The sequence below is a fragment of the Nymphalis io genome, chromosome 6 (assembly GCF_905147045.1).
Source record: "Nymphalis io chromosome 6, ilAglIoxx1.1, whole genome shotgun sequence".
In the NCBI taxonomy this organism is placed as follows: Eukaryota; Metazoa; Arthropoda; class Insecta; order Lepidoptera; family Nymphalidae; genus Nymphalis; species Nymphalis io.
The window spans coordinates 2,782,625-2,803,369 of NC_065893.1; the positions used below are offsets into that span (position 1 = coordinate 2,782,625).

Here is a 20,745-nt window from a genome sequence, read left to right on the forward strand (position 1 = left end):
ATTTTTAATTATTAAAATTGCTATTATCGCTTCGTAGGTTTAATTAAGAGAAATTCCTTATTGCTATTAATTAACGTAAAATCCGCCGTATTTCATTTGATACGAGTTAAAACCGAGGACAGAAGGACGACTTTCTTTAACGAATACAACACAAAAACAATGTTTTTTCATATAAAAGTATTAATGATATCGTATATATCATTATTATTTTTATGTGAAAAAACATATAGAATTCCATTATTTTTCCCATTTCGTATTCAACTTTATACTCGGATGGGAAACACTTATATCATAATATCCAATTATAATTGAGCCATACCCCCCCTCCCGCGCACAAATATCAAGGGCCGTAAAGAACTTATCACAATCAAAAATACAGGTCTTTGTAAAGCGGTCAGTTAATAGCATACAATTTAGCGAGTCAGCGGTCACGCCAGTTGTCATTCAGACGCTGGTATAAGTGTGTGTGTCGGCGTTGATAAACCGCATATTTAAAGTGACGTAAACAAGTGACGACTGAAAAATGTATATAAATAAGAAACACGCTGTATAGTGGAACAGACGATGTTATTCAATCAATAATTCGGACGTGATGGCCTGGATTCTCCTGTGCATTCTTTTGGTTTCTACGGTATGTTTGAGTTTGATAAATAGAAACGTACAATGCAAATAGTTTGCGTTTATTTTAAACAAATGATAAATATACGACTAGACCTTGTGTTTAAGCGGAAATCCATATATAGAGTGCTCTTTTTCCTGATATTTTAACGTTATTGGTCACTGACACGTTTTTGATATCTCAATATTTCACTTTAAATCATTATTTTGATGATAATTTTATTATATTTACATTTGTTTAAATGAAATGATTAATACGAATTCTTATCGCTCAATAAGTCATACTATAACATTAAGCGAGTTAAAGTATCGCTTAGTCTCAGTGGTTTATTTTCACTTTGACTTTTTATATATACATATGTATACAATGAAAACAATATTTAATACTATTATATTAAAAAAATTTATCCTAATTGACTATTAATGTCACAGACGCACAGTCAACCACTAATGTGCTAAGAAAGTATTTTAGGAAATTTCAACTTTAAGGAAAATTGGATGTAGTAAGTCCAGTAAGTACAGTGAGCGTAAAAAGTATTCGTACACTGTTTTTTTTGCAAAAAAAGTGTTATGTTATTGAACAATACATATTGAACAAATACGCATTGTTATTTCTTCTTTTCTCAATAATTCCAAATAAAAATATCTTATAAATGAGAGTATTTTAATTTGGAAAACAAAAAAATAAGGAAACGGAAAGATTCCGGACAGAGCAAAAAGATTTCGTACAGCGTGATACATTATTTTTGTAAAAAAGCCGAGTGCACGAATACTTTTTACACTCACCGTTTGTTAACCCGTACGAAATTAGCAGCCAGTCTATAAATAAAACTCAATAATGTTTAGGTAAGTTAGCTGCACAAATATAATTACTGTTATAACTTGGCAAACTCGCTCATAAAATATTCTATAATCAAGTCAATGTACGAGTAAATAATATAAATACAATATTTATCGATGGGCCGGTTGACGTGGTTGGTACTTGCCTTTTACGCCGAAGGTTGTGGGTTCGATTCCCACCCAGGACAGACATTTGTGTGCATGAACATGTCTGTTTGTCCTGAGTCTGGTATAATTATCTATATAAGTATGTATTTACAAAAGAGATGTAGTATATCAGTTGTCTGGTTTCCATAGTACAAGCTTTGCTTAGTTTGGGATCAGATGGCCGTGCGTGAATAATGTCCCAGGGTATTATTTATAACCTTATATACTAAATTCGTATTTATCCCTTAGTTATCTTTATGTCCATTTGTCATACTATACAAATAGCTGCTAATATATTTTATGCGCATAATTTTATTTATTAAAAATATTATTAGGTATGTTATATATATTATTAGGTATGTTTGTATTTCGGTTCGAAGGATGAGTGAGTAATGTAATCACAACCACAAGGGATATAGTTCCCAAGGTTGGTGGTGCATTGACGACGTCCATTGACCACTTACCATTATTGGCCATTTGCCAGTCAGCCTACTTGTATTCAATTTAAAAAAGGTCTTCTTTTTGGTTGGTTCATCTTGAAAAAATCTAGATTTCCAAGCCGGAAATATACAACTAACAAAAAGCTTTAATTGTAATATTTCAAAGTGATGATTCAGTCGTTTCTAAGCCTCGAATAAAGTACATATAAATACTTTAGACTCATTTAAACGCATCAAGTATAATAGTATTATAGTTACTTTATTATGCCTGCCTTTATTATACTGCCTCGTTGGTCTAGTGGCTGGACGTAAGGCCGCAGACCCGGAGGTCCTGGGTTCAATTCAGAATTCCAGATCAGATTATTGGGTTTTTCGGTCAGAAAATTCTCAGTAGCAGCCCGAAGTCTGGAAGTTGAAAGTGTGTTCCCTCCCTTGCCTCGGAAAGCACGTAAAGCCGTTGGTCCTGCGCCTGAACTCTTTCGGGTCGGATTGCCGTCCCATCGGATTATGAGAGTTAGGGAATAGACAGTGCACGTGTTTGCGCACACACTTGTCCACTATAATATCTCCTGCGGAGTTGGCTAATCTCTCTTGAGATTGGCTGCAATGGCCGAAATCGGTCTGGAGGGCATTATTATTACTTTATTATACAGCATTGAACCTTGGACACGGAATAAATATAATAATTAAGACGATACCTACAAGAAACTTCCTTATCACTAAAAGCGAGTTCACACGAGTTTAAATTCGTTGATCAATAGAATCGATGCAATAAAACTTTACTATGATTTTGCCTAAGACAACGATATCTTCCATAACAATATTTGTTATTATAAAACTCGAAATTTTTCCTAAGGTACAAACAACAGACACTAATTATAACATAGAACGTCATCATTAGAACGGTACGGCTTTCAAATAATTTGGTAACTAAACCATTAATAACTGTTTTAAATATAACATTATCAAATAATCATATTCTATTGAAATTGTAAAAAATATAATTACAATAATAATTAGCACGTAATTTGGTTTATAAATAGTTATATTGTATGTCATATCGATATAATTTCCTTGACCGGTTTTAAATGTGTTGCTATATGAAAGTAAAAGTGACTTTCTTTCTTTTTATATGTAACGTGCAACGACTTGTTCGTGTTAATAATCATTGGGCATGCTAATAGAATACACAAAAAATACATCTAGTTTTTCCGCTCGGTTTCATCTGCATGCTAGACGGTATAGGAAATTTCTCGGCTAGGTTTCATTTTATTTATCTCTTTAAATACATCAAAACCTAAAGATATTACCATTTCTTTCATACGTGTGGGATTATAATGTATGGTAGCGTGATTTTGAATCCGATAATATGTAATTTAGTTTAGAAAATATGCTCAGCAGAATTTTACTTGGTACCTCCACCATCTACTCATCATATAATCTACCGCAAAGACTGAGAATTGTTGTATTTTGGTTTGAAGGGTGAGTGTAATTACAGAGTGAAATTAGATTTCGATAGAAATGCACTAGACCTCACCTTAAAAGGTGCGTGATCGGCAGAGTGGAGAGAAAAACAATTATTTTTCCAGACTACCTACCTATTAACAAATATATAGACCGTGCGATTCAGAAACGTGATATTTCAACGCCATCTATTGGTATAGGACTCCAAAAACGCATTTAATATAAGTAAGACATTATTTATGGATTATGATTGTGGAGAATAGTCGTTAAAAAACCCAGTGAGATTTCAAATTGTAGTTCAAATATAAAATCTAGTTATTAATAGTCAAATATAAAATATAGTTTCAAATTAAAACAAAATATGAGTACCTAACATGTTTATTAAGTGTAGCTAGATAACACCATTTTGATCGTTGAAGACACTAGTTCAAAATTAAATATTACAACTAATTGTAAGCACGTGTGAATTTTAAATAAGTTCTCGGTGTAATAATCGTTAGCTTCATATATTATTAGTAAATTACTTTATTCATAATTATCATACGTCAATTCTTTATTTGCTGTGTATTTCGGTTTAACTGGTGAGTGAGCTAGTGTAATTCCAGGTACAAAGGACATAATAACTCAGTTGTGTTCATTCATTAATGAGATGTGATGATTCAGGTTTACTCCTTGAGATAATTCAAACCGGAACAATACTATGCATTACTATTATGTGGTAGAGTATATTTTGATGAGTGGGTGGTACCTACCCAGGCGGGCTTACACAAAGCCATACCACCAAGTTTTGTCCTATAACCAAGTAATTAATTATGAATCTGTTTGTTATAGCATCATTCAATTGTATCCCTGATTTCATGATAGTAACGCTGATAGTGACGAAGAATAAAAAAAAAAAACAAAAATTCCTAATTTTTTCTATAAATTCGAAGTAACGTTTTTTGTCATGATAAGTTTAGTTTTTACGTAACTTACGTATATAGCCCTGAAACACTAACTAAACAAATATTTATAGTATTTTACTTAAAAAATCTTTACTTTAAAAATATTATGACTTAATAAAAAAAAATCTAGAAAAAAACATGTGAATATGTGTCCGCCTATTTATGTAGCTTAAATTATTTTTCGCTAGGTTTTTAATTCATTTTTGACATTTTCAATATTATGAAAATCCTTGTAATGTAATAAACAAAAAAATGACACGTGTAAAACAAGAATGCAATTGAACAAATCAATTGTAGAATTTGTACCGAACAGACAAACAGACAACAAGAATGTGAAATAATGAAATCATGTCAAAAAGAAAATATGTGCAGCAGTTTTACGCAAACTTTATTTTAAGACAGTATATTAAAATATCATAAAACATACAACATACAAATACTCGTATTTAATTAGATATGAAAACAATTTAAGCATTTATTCTTTTTTAAATATTTGTACTTACGTTTATAATATAATTATTCATGACTTACCTATCTTGTTTTGTAAGCATGTGCTTATATGTGTGAAAACATATTAAGGATACCGGAACGTATGAAATAAATACGCCGCGGAGTAGCCTACACGTAATCTCCAAATAGTCTAATTATGAGGAGATTTGTCTAGCAGTTTTACAGCAGGGTTACACTTTACATTCTCAATTATAATATTTTTTATCAGTTTCAGGCATCGAATGGCGCTGAGGTAGCTGAACGTCGATCAGTGTCGGAGGGCGAGAGGTCTGCCAACCACAAACCGAATGGTTCGTACAAAATCTTGAATAGATTTGTGAAGCCTTTTATCACTAAAAGAGGTTCGTATCGAAACATTGAATGAGTTTCCAATCCAAAGCTGCTTTGTAAAAAAGTCTATCAAGTGCGTATTAATAGTTAGCTTCTGGTTATGGAGACGGTCGCTTTAAATATCAGCAAAATATTAGTATATTTTCGGTGCTTATAAAAATGCAGCTGTTCATAAAAATGCAGCTGTTCAGGTTGTGGAGAGATACGTCATAATATACTAAATAGTAGAACCTCTAACTTTATTGGATTGTTATCTTTTCTAGTTAATATTATTATTCCTCCCAGTTGTAAATGATAATTGATATTAAATATCTACAATAAGCAACACATTTATATATATTCAACTGTATCCTTCATCTAGTAACCAGCTTGCATGACAACCGGTTATAAAATCTCAGGTCGTGCCTGTAAAAGGTGATTTGTTTTTTTCCATTTTAAAATCTCAGTAACCTGAGCCTTGAGGCTGGAAGATGGAAGTATTTACACTACCGTGCCTCGCAAAGCATATAAATCCATTAACCCTGCACCTCAACTCTTTCCGGTCGTGTCGGATTTGCTTTTCCATCGGATTATGAGAGTGAGGGAATAGAGACCTGAATTTGTCACCACACTTGTGCACTCAAGATGACGTCATTTTATAAAACTATATTTCTAGTGCTTATTCCTTTTGTATCAATTACAGTGTGAACTAAGTTGCTATGCCTCTCGTCCCTGTAAATAAACTGGTCCATTCATTAAAACCGGAACACAGCAACAACATAGTTGACAAGCAGACATTTACTAAATGGCGTTAAGTCCGTATTTTATACCATGCAATTTCTTGGGGTCAATTAAGTAAAATAAATGTTTGCTCTTTTTTTATGTGGCACCTACAAACGGTGGTGGTATCTGCAAAAACTATATAAAAGTATGTGCACTTAGAAATAGTAAATACCTTGGAATTGTTTGGGGTCAATTAAGTTAAATAAATTTATGCAGCTTGTTTGGTGGTACCTACAAAGGAGCTTGCAAAAGAACATACAAGGCTATTTGTTCTTAGAAAAAAGTGTAGTTTAGTTTAGTCGTAGTGTAGTCTTACATACGAGTATAGTTATTTACAGAGCATGCGCAATAAATCACCGTGTTGCCATCGTAAACATTAACGATTCATTGTTTCGCGTCCTTCATAATTAAATAGAAGAATTATTCCCATACCATTATTACATCAGTGATACTAAAATAATTATTATAACTTTATGTTAATGATAATTAATCTTATGTCGAAGATATTATTTATATACTTTATTATTATATAATCCGGTTTTACATACATTGTTACGACGCAGTTTTGACGCGTCTGACCCATAGTAACCATAATCTTTCTTTTTAAAGTTTTCGTTTTAAAGCTTCAAATCAGCTACAGTCCTACAAAAACAAACTAGATTTTTTTAAATGAAGCCACTGGAGATTCGAAGATCTCTACTAGATATGAAATTGCTTTATAAAGTATTTAATGAAAAAATTGATGACGTTAGGCTGTTGAGTAGATTTAATATTAATGTTCCTAAAAGACGTCCTCGCAACCGATGTCCGTTCCTTAAAATTAACCGCACTCGAACAAAACTTGGACAGAATGCTCCAATATCGCGAGAATATAATTATTGTGTAAAAAACACAGTAACACTGGACATTGGCTCTCATCGTTCATGAAAAAAATATCACATTTTTTCAGTTTCTTTTAATATAAACCTTTTGTTTCAGGTTTTGTCTTTTGTTCTTTATTTAAATATTTTATTTTCTGTTTTTATTCCATTTTTTATTTGTATATTTTGTAATTGTGCTTATGAATGGTGTGTTCTCCTGTAATTGGTTGTGCATAGTTAGTTTTAAGTTAATGTAAAAAGTGATTTGAATGTGTGTTATATACAACTGTTGGAGATCCAAATAAATAAATAAGTAAATAAATAAATAGTCAGTTGTAACGTGGACTTCTTTAGGTAAAACCTCACATATATATAATATTCGAATAATTATTTTTCAGTGGAGTTGGGTTTCGTTTTCCCAGGATTAACGTCACGGGCTGGGAACAATTTGGTAATTCCTGATGAGTGCAAGAAAATCGGCATCTGTGAAGACATTCCCAATTACCCAGAAGAGTTGGTGAAGAATTTGGCACAAGAAGTAAGTTACCATTGTTGCCTAAATTATACGTTTTATATCATCGTCGTATGTTGTTAAAAAGAGTTTCGCATAGTTTTTTCTGATAATGACGATATTTTACAAAATTTCTACAAATAATACCATAATATCCACCAAAGTATTTGTATTAAAAAAAAGTGTGGTACCAAAAAGGCGAGTTAAAAACTAGTAACTATACTTACTACTACTACTATATACTACTACCGTACTAACTATAAAGTCATTTTACTTTCGGATTTCTTCCATACATTTTTATACTATCAGTCGTTGACGAGTGATTTAGTCGTCGAATCATGACTATATCATTTTTATTATTATTTTACTCTCAAAAATACTTTAAGAAACTCAAAATTCAAGAACTTTAAATAAATTCAGTTCAATCACCTGAATGATAGTTTAGTTCGTTTTATCTTCATTTGACATTATAACGTTACAGATTGAAAAACGCAACATCAGCAAATTCAACAAAGACGTTCTGGACATACCACAGATAGCTGAGAGAATTGGACCTGAGGAAGAAATAATTGAGCTTTGTAATTCAGTAGAAAGGGTATATACGATGTTCATATGTTTTTTTTTAATAATAATAAGATAAAATCAGAAGGCAAACGGATAAATAGGTACATGATGTTTAGTGGTCCGTCAATGCACCGCCAACAGTGGCAACTGATAGGTTATATCCCTTGTACTTAAGATGCATCCGAGTTGAGACGTATGCCGCAAATATTTCACAGTCAAGATGCAGACGAGTCGGATGCTTAGTCTTATCTAAACGTAGCTATACTAAATTTAAATTGAGGGCTACTAACCCAAGCAGGCCTGCCATTGAAATATAACACGAATAAATGTATTAATCTTGTATAACATTTATTTTTACAGCTGTACGCCCCACGAGCCGCGCAGGATGCTAATAAAGAATGGTTCCTCATTATGAATGATAAGCAAAAGCCACAGCAAACGTTTCGAGTAGAAATATGCCAGTAAGTTTCAATTATAACCTAAATAATAGTTTTATCAATTAAAATATAAGTAATTAAATATATATATATATAAAATACCCATAGATATTGGCACTGTAAGAAATATTAAAAATCCCTTACATGGCCAATGCGGCCTTGGGAACTAAGGTATTACGTCCCTTTTGTCTGTAGTTATACTGGCTCTCTTATCCTTCAAAGCTATACCAATGAGTGTATAATGCAAGTGTGTCACTCTATCTCTTTATTTAACTACAAGTTATATTATTCGACGAAAATTATAAACCTGATAAAAAAGCATGGAAATGTTTGATTGTGTGTGTGTTTGTGTGTTTGATACGTGAACAATTACATTTGATCGTATATATTTAATTAAATAAGTTTGGTTATGAAAATGTATGAATACATTATTGCTAATCCTCTTCCTTAGAGATTACGCATTCCTTACTGGTAGCGGTCTGTGAAAGCGTTAGTTTATTTACCAATCTTGTAATCAATCAACAGCCAATCGTTGTCCACTGCTGAACATAGGCCTCTCCCATTTATTTAACAACACAAATGATTTTGGCGCCTGTGCATAATTGAACAGAGTTAATATAAATTTTTATTTATAAATAATTGTTCTTATGATTTACTTTAAAAAAGCCCTGTTGTAATTTAACTACGTATTTACACTTAGTGTGTTAGTGTATTATATTTCCCTACTAGAACTGGGACTCCATGTGAAATGTTGCTAGTATTTTGAGGACTTTACCATTTGGTTATATCATCATTACCGTTACATCGAGCCTAGATTTTTTTTTTAATATTTGCTAAGATCGATATTGGTCTTGGTAGACCGAACGCGTTTATCCGCTGTGCGTGCGTGGTTGCTGATTTCTTGTTAGTACACCGGTACTAATATATAAGAGACAAAAATATCTTGCGATTTCAAAATCAGTCACTGAACAAAATCGCTACTGCATGCACTTTGTACTATTATGTTATATTTTTTGGCGGTTTAAAACCGCTCGCGTTTTATCATTGTGCGCGCTAAGCCTAGTACTCTATTTCACTTTTCTACCAATCTTACAGAATTTCACAGCACTATTGTATGGAATTATACTTTGAGGTGACATATGTTGTCTGTATAACATTCATACAAATGTATTTTATATTTACAGAACAAGAGATTCGCCTTGCTCATCAGTGGCGTATTTCCAAAACGGCTACGAAGCGCGATGCGTCCAGAAATACATGTTACGGCAGATGTTTGCCATAAATGACCAAAAGGAAGTCGTCGAAAGACCCTTTCAAGTGCCCAGTTGTTGTTCTTGTGTAGTCAAAGTAGTGTAACAAATAAGACTATTCTCTAATTATATTATACATTTCTTGTTGTATTATTTTATATAAGATATGTTATTATAGTATTTGGTTATGTCAATTATAATGTGTTTTAATTATAAATATATTTTAAGTATAATATAACATATAGTTTTTGTTCATCTATCAAAATGTTACACAAATATTTCAATCAAAAATGAATATAATTATATTAAGCATTCAGAAGTGAAATGAGTTTTATAAAAACCATAAATTTACATGTTAAAATAACATTAGAATGAGTATACTACAGAAACATAACACATACACACGTGTATTTGTGTGTGTTATAATGTGAGTAGTAGTATTGTAACATAATGTCAGGAATATGTAAAAAAAAAGTACTAAATTGTCTATGGTTTAATCTTTATAATTCAACTCGTGCTTCACGTTGAAGGAAAACATCGTGAGGAAACCTGAATGCGTCTAATTTCACTGAAATTCTGCCACATGCGTATTCCACCAACCCGCATTGGAGAGCGTGGTGGAATTAGCTCCAAACCTTCTCCTCAAAAAGGAGAAGAGGCCTTAGCCAAACAGTGGGACATTCACAGCCTGTTACTTACTTTAATCTTTATATCTTATCGTTAATATATTTGATTAGTATTGACAGTATGTAATAAGTCTACGCATGACTACGTTTTACGTTACGACAGTATGTAATAAGTCTACGCATGAGTGAATAGGGAAGGCACCTCATACGTTACAGGCAAGCATGATCTTTTTTTTTTTTTATATCGCCGGGAGGGCAAATGACTCTACTCCACCTGATGGTAAGTGGTAGTAGAGTCCAAACGCGACGACGGCCAGTACAGACGGGAAAAACGTTCTGCACTAGCCGCCTTCGCCTTGCCGGCCCGCAAGATGCCTCTTCACGCCTCGTTTGAAGGAACCCGGGTTGTAAGAGGAGGGGAATACGTGAGCTGGTAAGGAATTCCATTTTTTGGAAGTGCGACAAAGAAAGGAGTTGCCAAATTTCTTTGTTCGCGATGGAATTGATGTCACAGTTAGGCGGTGACATCGAGAACCAGCTCGCGTGGACTTAAGAAGGAAGGGGGAAGCAGGAATTAGAGAGAATAATATCTCAGAGCACTCGCCGTGATACAGTCGATAGAAAGCGCTCAGTGCTGCTATCTCACGACGCAATTGTAAAGGTTCAAGGGTGTTTGTGACCTTTACGTTGCCAATAATGCGTACGGCACGTCATTGCAACCGGTCCAAGGCCTCAAGTAGGTACTTAGCGGAGCCATCCCAAAGGTGCGAGCAATATTCCACGCAAGACCGTACCTGTGTTTTGTATAGCAGGCACAGTTGTTGTGGCGTGAAAAAGCGCCGCACCTTGTTCAGAACTCCGAGTTTCCGTGAAGCTGTTTTTATAACAGCCTCGATGTAATCCCTTGGACTAAGGTCGCAGCGAACGTCAATCCCCAGCATGGCGATTTTGCTTTGCATCACCAGCGGAGTACCACAGAGGGAGGGAAGAGGGGAAAATGTTGACTTTTTCGCCGTGAGAGCGCATACCTGTGTTTTCTTGGCATTAAACTCAACAAGATTATCAGAGCCCCATTTGGCGATGAGATCTAACGTCCTATCGAGTTCAATGACAAGATTCTCCCGCCTCTCCTCAGTTTCCGCCCGCCCAGCCACTGCGCGTCCGTGGTATCCACCATGCACTGTACTATCATCTGCATAGCAATGTATGTTCCCAAGGGAGAGCATATCATTGATATGCAAAAGAAAGAGTGTGGGAGATAGCACAGATCCCTGGGGGACGCCAGCATTCACTACATAGAATTGTGAAGCGCAACCATCTACTAAAACACGAAGGCTACGCTTGTGTAGGAAGCTGGCAATCCAGGTGCATAGCTGAGCAGGCAGACCATATGCCGGTAGCTTGGAGAGAAGACTTCTGTGCCAGACCCTGTCGAAAGCCTTGGAGATATCGAGGCTGACAGCCAACGATTCTCCATGCTTGTCGATAGCTTCACCCCAGAGGTGCGTTACGTACGCTAGAAGATCACCTGTGGACCGTTTTGGTCGAAACCCGTATTGACGATCATTAATTAAAGAGTGATCTTCTAGGTAATGGATCAATTGGTTGTTTAAAATCCGTTCCATCACCTTACAAAGTACTGAGGTGATAGCTATTGGCCGATAATTTGCCGGGTCAGACCGATCCCCTTTTTTGGGAACCGCTTGCACATTAGCTCTTCTCCAAGCCTCCGGCACACTTCCCGAAGAGAGAGAAAGTTGGAACAGGCGCGTTAACACAGGAGACAGCTCCGCTGCGCACTTCTTCAGCACTATGGCTGGTATTCCATCGGGACCGCTAGCTTTCCGTACATCAAGTGATTGCAGCTCCGCACACACATCACGTTGCCTGATTTTAATGTCAGGCATCGTATGGCCACATGCAGGTATTGTAGGTGGCAGTGCACTACAATCATCGATGACGGAATTGTCGGCAAAGAGTTTAGCCAGGAGATCAGCTTGCTCTTGCGGACTGTGAGCTAGCGATCCGTCCGGATTTCTGAGCGGTGGCAGCGAAGGTTGGCAGAAATTGTTTTGCACAGACTTGGTCAGACGCCAGAAGCTACGGGAGCCCCTAGGATGCGAAACAAGGTCATGACCAATCTGTACAATGCGCTGTGCATCCGCTCTCGTGTATGCCTTTCTACAGGACTTGGAATTTTTATTATAGTTTGCTTTCAGTGAGTCAATGTTAGATGCCCCGCTAATGCAGCCGTTGATCCACTTGCGATATGCCGCCTGCTTAGCTGATACAGCATTGGCACATTCACGAGTGAACCAACGGTTACGCGTACTCCTACTGACGAGATCTGAGCTAGAAATGTAGTATTCCATTCCTAGCATGATCTCGCCAGCAACAGCAGCGGCACTAGCTGTCGCGTCATTCCCACTGAAGCAACGTTCCTTCCAAGGGACCGACGCATAGTAATCGCGCATACCGTCCCAATCCGCCGACTTATAGTGCCAAACGCGACGTTTGCATACCGCTAGTGGCGGCAGCTTGGCCTGTGGCACTCTGGTAGAAATAAGGCTGTGATCCGAAGAGCCAAGAGGAGCCTGAACCACAACCTAATATTCCACCGGGTGAGAAGTCAGCAGAAGGTCCAGTAGAGAAGGTGCTTGCCCATCAATGTCTGGGATCCTGGTGGGCTGATCAACCAGTTGGGTCAAGTCATGTGTGAGAGCAAAAGCATGAGCAGTCCTTCCAGCATGGTCAGTTTTGAGGGATTTCAACCAGGATTCGTGGTGAGCATTAAAGTCCCCCAAAAACACCAATTCCGCGTTAGGAAATTGCTCTTGCGCAGCATCTGCCACCCGACTAAGATGGTCAAATAATCGGCTTGTCTCCAAGTCACCATTGTGGGATCTGTAGAGGCACACGTAGACTCGGCTCTGACGAACCAGGTCCACACGTACCACCAACATGGAGAAGGACCCCTCGTCCTCCAAGCAGCGCAGTCGGTGACAGCAAACATCCGTCCTGACGAACAAGCATACTCCGGCTTTCGCTTTGAAGGATTCTTCAAGCGTGCAGCCGGGATAATTAAGGTAGCTGGTATCGGCAGGACGGAGTATTTGTGTCTCCGTGAGAAACAACATTGCTGGCCGTGCTGTCTCGAGATGGTGGTGGACAGCGTTGAGGTTAGTGTGGAGTCCTCGGATGTTAGAGAACTCGACCTCAAACAGCGAGGGTATGGTGGGGGTGAGCACCGCTGTACGACCGTTATTTCTTTTTTGTTGCGCCATTTGGGAGAAATTAAATGGAAAAGAGACGTGAAGCGAGCGATGTATTGCCACGATAGGGATGGGCAAAGTGTGGAGGCGTGTTTCCCCAAGTGGTTGCCAAAAGGAAAAATACACTGACCCGCCGGACGGAAGGGCCCCCGAACCCCCCCGGAAGTGGCCGCCGGGACCCCACCTACCAGTCACCAACCGGCACGACGGTCCACCCCGAGATTATGCGTGGCCTGGTGGGGCAGCCTCACGAGCTGGTTAGGCACGCTCGGGCCCCTGTACTATGCCACGGGCGGCCAGCGGAACAGCCGTTTCTTCGGGTCTCCCTGACCGGCAGGTCAATACAGTTTCCCCCGGCATTGGTTCAACAGCCGTCTCCAACTGGACCAACACCCATCGTGGCAATACTCGCTCGGGCTCTGGCTGTACGCTGGCTGACCTCGAAACGCGGCTGCAAGCCACTTCACGAGTTTTTCACCATGCGTACGGTGGTAACAAGCCAGGCGGATGTTAGCATCCTACCACCAGATGAGCAGATGGTCGCTCAGATATCCCTTAGTCGCCTCTTACGACACCCATGGGAAAGAGAGGGGCAGTGAAATGTATTCTTTCTCCGTCACTGCACGGATAAGATCTAAATCTTCTTAGAGTATCTATTTGCTTTAAATTATTCTTTAGTCCTTTTCATGTGTTTATAAGATCACTTAATTACAAATAACATACATATACACATTTTTGATAATTTATTAACACAAAAATAGAATAAATTGTAATGTCTCGTCCTGCGATTCGAAGAATAATATTGCAACTTGATCAACGAGCAAATTACTCATGATTGTCATATAAGCCAAAGTACACAATGATTATACCATAAATGGATCGTTTTATTACGTCAAAAGATGTGTTATATTCATTCATTCATTCATCCATTCATCATCTGACGATTCAAAAGAATAATTCATATGTTAAACTAATTTTTGCCGTGATACAGTCGATAGAAAGCGCTGCTATCTCTCGACGCAATTGTAAAGGTTCGAGGGTGTTTGTGACCTTTACATCGCCAATAATGCGGACCGCACGTCGCTGCAACCGATCCAAGGCCTCCAGTAGGTACTTGGCGGAGCCATCCCAAAGGTGCGAGCAATATTCCACGCAAGACCGTACCTGTGTTTTGTACAGCAGGCACAGTTGTTGTGGCGTTAAAAAACGCCGCACCTTGTTCAGAACTCCGAGTTTCCGTGAAGCTGTTTTTATAACAGCCTCGATGTAATCCCTTGGACTAAGGTCGCAGCAAACGTCAATCCCCATCATGGCGATTTTGCTTTGCATCACCAGCGGAGTACCACAGAGGGAGGGAAAAGGGGAAAATGTTGACTTTTTCGCTGTGAGAGCGCATACCTGTGTTTTCTTGGCATTAAACTCAACAAGATTATCAGAGCCCCATTTGGCGATGAGGTCTAATGTCCTATTGAGTTCAATGACAATGACAATGACTCTCCTCAATTTCTGCTCGCCCAGCCACTGCGCGTCCGTGGTATCCACTATGCACTATACTATCGTCTGCATAGCAATGTATGTTCCCAAGAGAGAGCATATCATTGATATGCAAAAGAAAGAGTATGGGAGATGACACAGATCCCTGGGGGACCCCAGCATTCACTACATAGAATTGTGAAGCGCAACCATCAACTAAAACACGAAGGCTACGCTTGTGTAGGAAGCTGGCAATCCAGGTGTATAGCTGAGCAGGCAGGCCGGCGGCTAGGAGAGAAGACTTCTGTGCCAGACCCTGTCGAAAGCCTTAGAGATATCGAGGCTGACAGCCAACGATTCTCCATGCTTGTCGATAGCTTCATCCCAGAGGTGTGTTACGTACGCTAGAAAACCACCTGTGGACCGTTTTGGTCGAAACCCGTACTGACGATCATTAATTAGACAGTGATCTTCTAGGTAATGGATCAGTTGGTTGTTTAAAATCCGTTCCATCACCTTACAAAGTACTGAGGTGATAGCTATTGGCCGACAATTTACCGGGTCAGACCGATCCCGTTTTTTGGGAACCGCTTGCACATTGGCTCTTCTCTAAGCCTCCGGCCCACATCCCGAAGAGAGAGAAAGTTGGAACAGGCGCGTTAACACAGGAGACAGCTCCGCTGCGCACTTCTTCAGCACTATGGCTGGTATTCCATCGGGACCGTTAGCTTTCCGTACATCAAGTGATTGTAGCTCCGCACGCACATCACGTTGCCTGATTTTGATGTCAGGCATCGTATGGCCACATGAAGGTATTGTAGGTGGCAGCGCACTACAATCATCGATGACGGAATTATCGGCAAATAGTTAAGCCAGGAGATCAGCTTGCTCTTGCGAATTGTGAGCTAGCGATCCTTCCGGATTTCTGAGCGGTGGCAGCGAAGGTTGGCAGAAATTGTTTTGCACAGACTTGGTCAAACGCCAGAAGCTACGGGAGCCCCTAGGATGCGAAACAAGGTCATGACCAATCTGTACAATGCGCTGTGCATCCGCTCTCGTGTATGCCTATCGACAGGACCTGGAATTTTTATTGTAGTTTGCTTTCAGTGAGTCAATGTTAGATGCCCCGCTAATGCAGCCGTTGATCCACGCGCGATATGCCGCCTGCTTAGATGATATAGCATCGGCACATTCACGAGTGAACCAACGGTTACGCGTACCCCTATTGATGAGATCTGAGCTAGGAATGTAGTATTCCATTCCCAACATGATCTCGCCAGCAACAGCAGCGGCACTAGCTGTCGGGTCATTCCCACTGAAGCAACATTCCTTCCAAGGGACCGACGCATAGTAACCGCGCATACCGTCCCAATCTGCCGACTTATAGTGCCAAACGCGACGTTTTTATACCACTAGTGGCGGCAGCTTGGCCTGTGGCACTCTGGTAGATATAAGGCTGTGATCCGAAGAACCAAGAGGAGCTTGAAAAACAAACCTGATATTCCATCGGGTGAGAAGTCAGCAGAAGATCCAGTAGAGAAAGTGCTCGCCCATCAATGTCTGGGATCCTGGTACCAACCAGTTGGGTCAAGTCATGTGTGAGAGCAAAAGCATAAGCAGTCCTTCCAGCATGGTCAGTTTTGAGGGATTTCAACCATGATTCGTAAATTAAGACTAGAAGCTCGTAGAATTCTCATTTTTCATCAATTACGTGTTAGGCTCATTATAATACCGACTAATAATCGACTATTCTATCGTCAAAAAGTATTGTTGTGTTCCGATTTGATGGGTCAGTGGGCCAGTGTTACTACAGATATGAGTATGACCTCTTAGTTCCCAAGGTTGGGGCCGCATTGAACGCACGGAATTGTTAATTTACCATAGTTATTTTACACTTACCATAGTTTGTCCAGAGGGTGGATCTACCAGTTATCTGTCCGATAGCTGGTTGGAATCACTACGGGTACGCGACCCCGGACTGCTCTAGCTACTAGTGTCACATTCCTGTATCTTCCGTGACCACAGTATCCTCACCCCTCTCCTTGATACGTTGTTTCCCAAAATTATCCTAGCGTCACGCCAAAGAAGAAGGAAAACTAATATTAAACCCGGAGCGGTGCCTCCGTTTAGGCGTAAGCCAGTCACCTGCGGCCAAACCAGCACCACACGTATTGACTCGTCATTCCTGCGGATCCTGCTGGGGAGGAGGAGAGGGTGGCATGGGTACTGGGCAAGCCCGTGTTGCCATAAAGTCGCCTGGCCCAGGCGTAGCAGCATCCACGGAGAGGACACTTCGCTCACCTGTCTTGCAGGTGGAAAACAACACGGAGAGTGGCTTGCTTAAATCATCTGACAAAGATGCAGAGGCCTATATTATTTAGTTTGACACTTACCATAGTTATTTTAAATTAAAAAATGTTTCACTGCACGTGCGCTACTTAATGTTGGATAACTGACTCGCATTTTAACTTGTCAAGATTATTTATAATAATCATGAGTTTCGAATATTAATTTTGTCATTACTCATGAAAATGTAGATTATTTGAGAATGCCTAATTAGAAAACGATGACAAGCTATATGTGTTGGGTAGCAACTATTTTTCCCCATAATAATTATTTTATATCAATTTATATTAATTTATCCTAATAATAATAATAATAATTGATGAAATCTCGATGTATATGTCATATTGACTCTATTAAGTGTTTTAACAATACAATTAGGAAGATGAGCTTATTTTTTTATGATCTCAAAAAAACATATTTAAAATATCAAAAATACTGGCGAAAGAATTTTTACGATAACTGCAAAAATGATAATTTTTTACATTTTTTTAAAGTTACGAGTTCTTAAATTCTTTTCTGTAGCTACCGATCGACGCGTGACGTCACATCGCGCAACGTCGCTTGCTCGCCCATACAATTTTGCCAGTATTTTCGCGTTATTCTTTATTTTATTTATATTTCAGTTAGTATAAGCAAAATTCCATATATTTATTACACAGTACTATAACAGTATAGGAAAAATATCCATAATATGGAAAAAGTTCCATAAATATATTATCAACAAAAACAAGTAGGTATTTTCGTGGTGAGCATTTTAATGTATGTACCTTAGCAGTGAAATTTATCGTATTTATAAGTTTTTAGTTTGAGGATCAAATAATTAATTTTTACAGGCTAGTTATAGATATTCGTTTAATATAAACATAATTCAGAATGCTCGTAATATGGCTTTGATACGTTGAAAAGCGATAGTGTCAATGGTATACATTGAAAAAATCCTTAATGACTGTGACTCATTGAAATTGATTTTTACAACATTATGTTTAAAAAAAAAACATTATGTTTCATTGAAAGTCAAATATGTAGCTTAATATAACTTTACGTCAGCTCCTCGCTTAAAATTCTACAAGGCGAAAATTCAGCCCCACATGGAGTACTGCTCTCATCTCTGGGCGGCAGAAATTCATATCATCTCGATGTCTGGAAATCCACTACTACAACGCTATTTTTAAAGCATTTCATGCCTCACACAGGCACTTTTGCGTAAAAAAGGTTTCTTCAAGTAACAGTTTATTTGATTACAAGTAGGCTCCTCACATCGCTATGTGACCAATGTCATAGTATATTTGCATCCTTAACATTCGAGATTGTTAATATTATTTGTACGGCTCTGTATCGTATACCTAAACGATATACCTATACTGGTGGTAGGGCTTTGTGCAAGCTCGTCTGGGTAGGTACCACCCACTCATCAGATATTCTACCGCAAAACAGCAATACTTGATATTGTTGTGTTCCGGTTTGAAGGGTGAGTGAGCCAGTGTAATTACAGGCACAAGGGACATAAAATCTTAGTTCCCAAGGTTGGTGGCGCATTGGCTATGTAAGCGATGGTTGACATTTCTTACAATGCCAATGTCTAAGGGCGTTTGATGACCACTTACCATCAGGTGGCCCATATGCTCGTCCACCTTCCTATTCTATAAAAAAAAATTACGTACGGACTTATAGCCGATCACAGCCATGATCAATCTGCATTAACAAAAGTTTAAAATAAACAATAATAATAAGCTCACTAATATATTTCGCATGATTTGTGAAAGAATCCGCAATCATAAGATCGACTTTCGGTAGATTATTTGTTAGTCTACGTGAAAATACTGCTCCTATTTTAGCATAAAATAATAATAATAATCGTTCTAATATTATTATAAGTTAAAGAACATATTTGGGGAAACAAATCAGAAAGAGGGATAGAATAAATACGAAAATATCAAAGTGCGTATCGCAAAAGAGTCGCCCGCAATAACGAATGGGCGAAGTGACGTCACAGTCAAAACTCGGACGGAGCAGAAATTATACGAGAGCGCCTAAAATCTGATGAGTGGGTGTTACCTACCCAGACGAGCTCGCACAAAGCTCTACCACCAGTAAATGTTTCTTAAATGTGGCAGACAATTGCGCACTAAGCCTCCTCGCTCCGATACTGTGTTCGAAAAATGAACTGGCTCTTCTTTCACCGGTGAAGGCAATAAGGTTAATACTGCTAGCATTCTTGTCACAGTTGCAGGCAGTTATGTTTAGTACTTAATCTTAGATAGTACTAGCATTATCTCATGACTAATAGCGCTTACCTGCCCTAATACCATTAATATACTGCTCACGGACGTGTTATCCAATATCTTAATAAAGCACAGATAATTACGTAAATAAGGCTTTCGATCGAATTTCGAATCGATCTTTTTATGTGGTGTTGCTTAAAATAAATCCTTATATATCTTTAAAGTATATTGAGCCGGGCTAAGGAAAGTATTATAAATAATGCTAAGAGTGAGTCATCTTATATACTAAGTGTGCCTTTACATTGATCACAAGCTTTTTGTACCTTCAGTCATGTCACCCCTAAGCTCCGAAACAACCAATGGAAGTGCCATTTTGGTTCTTGAAAACTAAAAGGGATGCGGAAATACATTTTGTAATAACCACATAAGTAGTTCTTTCTTTTTAGTGTCCTCGCTGCTCTAGATCGGGACAACATATTATTTCCTCCACCAAATACGGTCATAAGCTGTATGTCCGCCCATCACCTTCTTTATTACGTCAGACTATCTTGTAGGTGCCCTACCCCGAGCACGTCTGCAATCTTTTAGCCCCGAAACAATTTGCTTGCTCTCAAGAAAATTATTTGATGAGAATAGCGCATAATGTGTCCGAAACAACTTAGGACTCGTTTTCGGCAAATAATAATAATATCTTGGGACATTTTTTACACGGGCCATCTGATCCCAAATTAATCTTGTACAAAGCTTGTGCTATGGAAACCAGACAGCTGATATACTACATATACCACTTTTCTTTTGTAAATACCTACCAACCACGCCAACCGGCTCGTCAAATAAAAGAGAACTAGTGGTTATATTAAGCTCTTATACAATATGTGATCGTTCATTATTACCTAAGTACCTACTATTATTATCACTACATATTAAAAAAAAAACCGCCACGTCTGTTTGTTTGGAAGCAATAAACTCAAAAACAACATACAATTTTCACCAATGAACGAAGTGATTCATGAGGAAAATTTATTCGTATAATTCATTAAGATTTTGTGCAAATTGGCTAAATTTGACATTAATTGTTGAAGATCATGCTGACTCGGAGTTTCGCTGGCTTTTGCCACATAAACCAATA

General features: G+C 38.3%; 1 protein-coding gene across 4 annotated transcripts; it reads left to right on the forward strand.

Moving 5' to 3' along the window:
* The first annotated feature begins 422 nt into the window (after positions 1-422).
* LOC126769172 (protein spaetzle) lies at positions 423-9,871 on the forward strand. Of its 4 annotated transcripts, none has more exons than XM_050487810.1 (6): positions 423-631; positions 5,172-5,304; positions 7,314-7,453; positions 7,908-8,021; positions 8,351-8,451; positions 9,612-9,871. In XM_050487810.1, exons 1-6 carry the CDS (start codon positions 593-595, stop codon positions 9,781-9,783), a joined length of 699 nt encoding a protein of 232 aa, XP_050343767.1. In that variant the 5' UTR covers positions 423-592; the 3' UTR covers positions 9,784-9,871. The 4 variants fall into 4 exon arrangements, with proteins under 4 accessions (XP_050343767.1, XP_050343768.1, XP_050343770.1 ...); XM_050487811.1 differs by having other exon boundaries at positions 7,338-7,453; XM_050487813.1 differs by having other exon boundaries at positions 5,172-5,253; positions 7,338-7,453.
* The last annotated feature ends 10,874 nt before the right edge of the window (positions 9,872-20,745 follow it).

Excerpts from the sequence above, each read along its gene's own strand:
- LOC126769172 (XM_050487810.1), top strand. The coding sequence starts at position 593 with ATGGCCTGGATTCTCCTGTGCATTCTTTTGGTTTCTACG. Across the intron at positions 632-5,171 it reads GCATTCTTTTGGTTTCTACG|TTTCAGGCATCGAATGGCGC; the intron begins GTATGTTTGAGT and ends ATTTTTTATCAG. Across the intron at positions 5,305-7,313 it reads GCCTTTTATCACTAAAAGAG|TGGAGTTGGGTTTCGTTTTC; the intron begins GTTCGTATCGAA and ends ATTATTTTTCAG.